Source organism: Drosophila innubila (genome assembly GCF_004354385.1).
Source record: "Drosophila innubila isolate TH190305 chromosome 3L unlocalized genomic scaffold, UK_Dinn_1.0 0_D_3L, whole genome shotgun sequence".
Lineage (NCBI taxonomy): Eukaryota > Metazoa > Arthropoda > Insecta > Diptera > Drosophilidae > Drosophila > Drosophila innubila.
This window is the reverse complement of record NW_022995376.1, coordinates 27,488,966-27,492,457: the sequence shown is the minus strand read 5'-3', so window position 1 is coordinate 27,492,457 and position 3,492 is coordinate 27,488,966. Positions and strand designations below refer to the sequence as shown.

General features: G+C 32.3%; 1 protein-coding gene across 1 annotated transcript; it reads left to right on the top strand.

Moving 5' to 3' along the window:
- The first annotated feature begins 1,085 nt into the window (after positions 1 to 1,085).
- Positions 1,086 to 2,058, top strand: LOC117788547. The gene is made up of 3 exons (XM_034627332.1): positions 1,086 to 1,183; positions 1,363 to 1,476; positions 1,835 to 2,058. Exons 1-3 carry the CDS (start codon positions 1,123 to 1,125, stop codon positions 2,056 to 2,058), a joined length of 399 nt encoding a protein of 132 aa, XP_034483223.1. The 5' UTR covers positions 1,086 to 1,122.
- The last annotated feature ends 1,434 nt before the right edge of the window (positions 2,059 to 3,492 follow it).

The following is a 3,492-nucleotide window of genomic DNA, read 5'->3' as shown; positions in this document are numbered from 1 at the left end:
ACTGGTCCTCGTCTATACGATATCAGAAACTTAGAGGTTCCAACTGCCAAAGATGCGAAAAACTGCAAACAACATTTCTGCATCTACTGCCATAAATTACAAACAAAGTTAGCTCGTCACCTTGAGTCTAAACACAAATATGAAACAGATGTAAAAAAGTTTTTGATGTTGCCAAAAGGTTCACAATTACGAAAATCTACAATTGACTCGATTAGAAAACGTGGTGACTATCTACACAACACAGCCGAAGATTTGAATAGTGGCATCTTCATAGTACCCCGTCAAAAAAGATCTCGAAATGGTAATACATCTCAGGACTACATCACTTGTATATATTGCAAAAGGGTTCTTTCCAAAAAATACTATACGGTATCATATTTCGAAATGCCCAAAAAGCTTGCATAAGAAAGGAGCACGTGATATTACCAAGGATGGTCGTGCTGCCACCGGTTTTGTTCATAGTGCTGCCAGCGATGTTTTGCGCGAAGTAGTATTGGCCAAATTGAGAGACGATGTTATCGGAAGAGCTACCTATTTTGATCATCTTATTATCGTTAACGCAAATAATGAATGCCTAAGGCATACAGATGTACAACATGATATGATAAGAGCGAATATGAGGGTGTTAGGTCGCCTGGTAATATCTCTCCGATCTAAAGATCCTTCCATTAGTGAGTTGAAAGATGTCTTTTGTCCCACGAAAGTAGATTTGGTACTGCAGTGTATACGAGAAGTTGCTCAATGGGACAGCAAAACCATGTATTATAAAACACCATCAGTTGCCACGAATTTAACCACCCTAATAAGAAAATGTTGTGATTTACTGTGGACATTATACATAAAAGAGCAGCAGCATGAAAAAAAAGAATTGGTAAAGGACTTTATGAAAGTGTGGCAAAAGGACGTGCATCTTAACATCAACAAAAAGGCAGTAGAGGATCAAACATAAATTAGGCGTGCTAATAAAACAAGTCTCCTAAGCAAAGAAGATATAAAGAAACTATTCGATTATACTAAGCACAGATTGACCGTCTTGCCAACTTCATGGGTCATCACAAAGATATCCATAAAAATATCTACCGAGTTCCTTCTTCGATAATTGAAATAACAGAAGTTTCAAAAATGTTAATGCCAGCGCTTAACAACAATGATGAAAATGATGATGATGGAGAAGATATTTCAAGTGAGTTTTATTTATTTTCAAAACCAAAGAGAATATATTCATGATCAACATCAAAGGCCGATTTTTCCCAATTCTTCGTTGTATTATAAAGGGCACATGTATGTTATATCTTCGGCACGCCGAATATAAATTTTTTTTTTGTTTTGTATCTAAAACTTTGCTATTGTTTAATTTTGTAGGTGATGTGGATTTGGATTCTATCGACAAAGAGCCTTTCATCAGCAACTCGAGAAGTATATCAGAAAAGGATAATACTCAGGGAAATAACCCGCCAAAGCAGAAGCGTCGCAGCAGTTAGTCTTTATTTTAGAGCAATTCGCTTAGAAGTTAGAGTCAGTCCTAGTCGAAATTCTTTATAATGATAACAAAGATAAATAGCTTAGTTTATTTCAATATATTTTGATCAGAGAATTTGACATTTTTTGTGATACCTAGCCGTAGTTTAATTTAATATATTATTAATTATATATACCTACTCAAATAAGGGCATTTCCAGGAAATGTCAAACCGGTCAATTTTAAAAACTTAAGTCTTTTGAATTTTGCTTTTACGGTCCTGCAAATGCCCATATAAACATTATTTAAAAAAATACTCACCTTAATTTACATTATTCCATTCGACTGGTTATCGTAAGAATGTTTTTTTTTATAGGATATCCTTTTGGAAAAACAAAAAGAGTGCGTTGGTCCAAGGAGGAACGTGCAGAAATAACGAGTTTGCTTGGCGATATTGAGAATTTGGATACGCTGCCCTCCTTAAAGGATTGTAACAACCTTATCCAAAACTCTACATTCCTTAAAAATCGCACTCCGCCGCAACTGAAAACCTGGATCGACAATCAACGGAAAGCAACAGCAAGAAAGCGCTCAACTTAATTTTTGAAATACTTACATTTGTTATATGTAGCACTTAATATACTTTATGCCATTTTTGTAAATATTTGTAAAACTATATATTTGCTATATATTTGGCAATCTTAAACACGATATATCTGTCAGCGAATTTCTTGCAGAGTTTTCTGCATTTTAATGTACAATACTTTTCAAGTCATTTCTTGGCATATATAACGCATTTAAAACTTTCAAATATATAGCAAATATATAGTTTTAAAAATTTCATTAGAATATAAGTTTAAATAATTTCATATAATCTTTTCATTCATATATATAAAGTCAAAAATAGTTTAAGTATTAAAAATTGTTAAGAACCATTATACATGAAGAACTATAAAGTGGAATTAGGTTTTTCGTTCAATAAACTTCATTTGTTTTCGATTTAATTTGGTCATTTTATTTAATTAATATTAAAATATTTGGCCATCAACAAGACAAAAAACACTCAAGCTGGCCCAAAAGCTTCATTTGCGACTCGTCTTTCATCGCCCTCCGGCTCTTTAAAAATATTGTCCTTAACTACAAAGACCTTGAACAAATTAATGTTTATGAATTCCCATCTTAAATCCTTTATTCCGTTCGATACATACGGAAATGAAATGCTTCCTGGTACCTTAAGTATTTTTTGAGGTCAAAGTCCTCATAAACTACAATAAAGCGAGGATCTCTAAATACACACCTAAGGCTTAAAGTTTATTTTCAGGACAAAGACCTTGAAAATATCAAAGCTTATGAGGTTCACAGTATAATTCCATTATTCACTTAGATACATATGGAAATGAAACACTTCCTGGTACCCTAGGTATTTTTTGAGGTCAAAGTCCTCAAAAACCACAATATACCGCGGGTCCCTAAAATTATGGTTGGCTGCAAGTCAGCTTGTCCTTGAAATGATTGTTGAAAATAATTATTTGAATTAAGGGGCAACTTTACACTTATGTTTCCAAAATTACCTCAAAGCAGAAACATTTTTATATACCTCAAAATTACGTTTTACTGAAAGTGTATTTTGGGAACTCGGTCTCAGCAAGTACCAATTTATATAAAGTCCTCATAATAAACACTCTTTAAAATATTGTATATATCATTAAAACCGTAAGTCTTATTGATCCAAAATTTGGTCTATGATATTTTGGATGCTTATTTAATATAAAAATGATAAAATTATAATGATAGAAAACGGTCCCCTAAATTGTCGTTTTAAATATATAAATATATATATATATATATATATATATATATAAAGTAACGTATTTTATATTTACGTCTTTCTTAATTATAATATCTGCTATTGAATTTTGCAGAGTGTATTAATTACGTATTCCTTATTATTATCTTCTTTATTATATCTGCTGATGAAATGTGCAGAATTTGAAATTTTTTATTTTGGGGAACTTAGGAGCTTTTAGGCAGCTC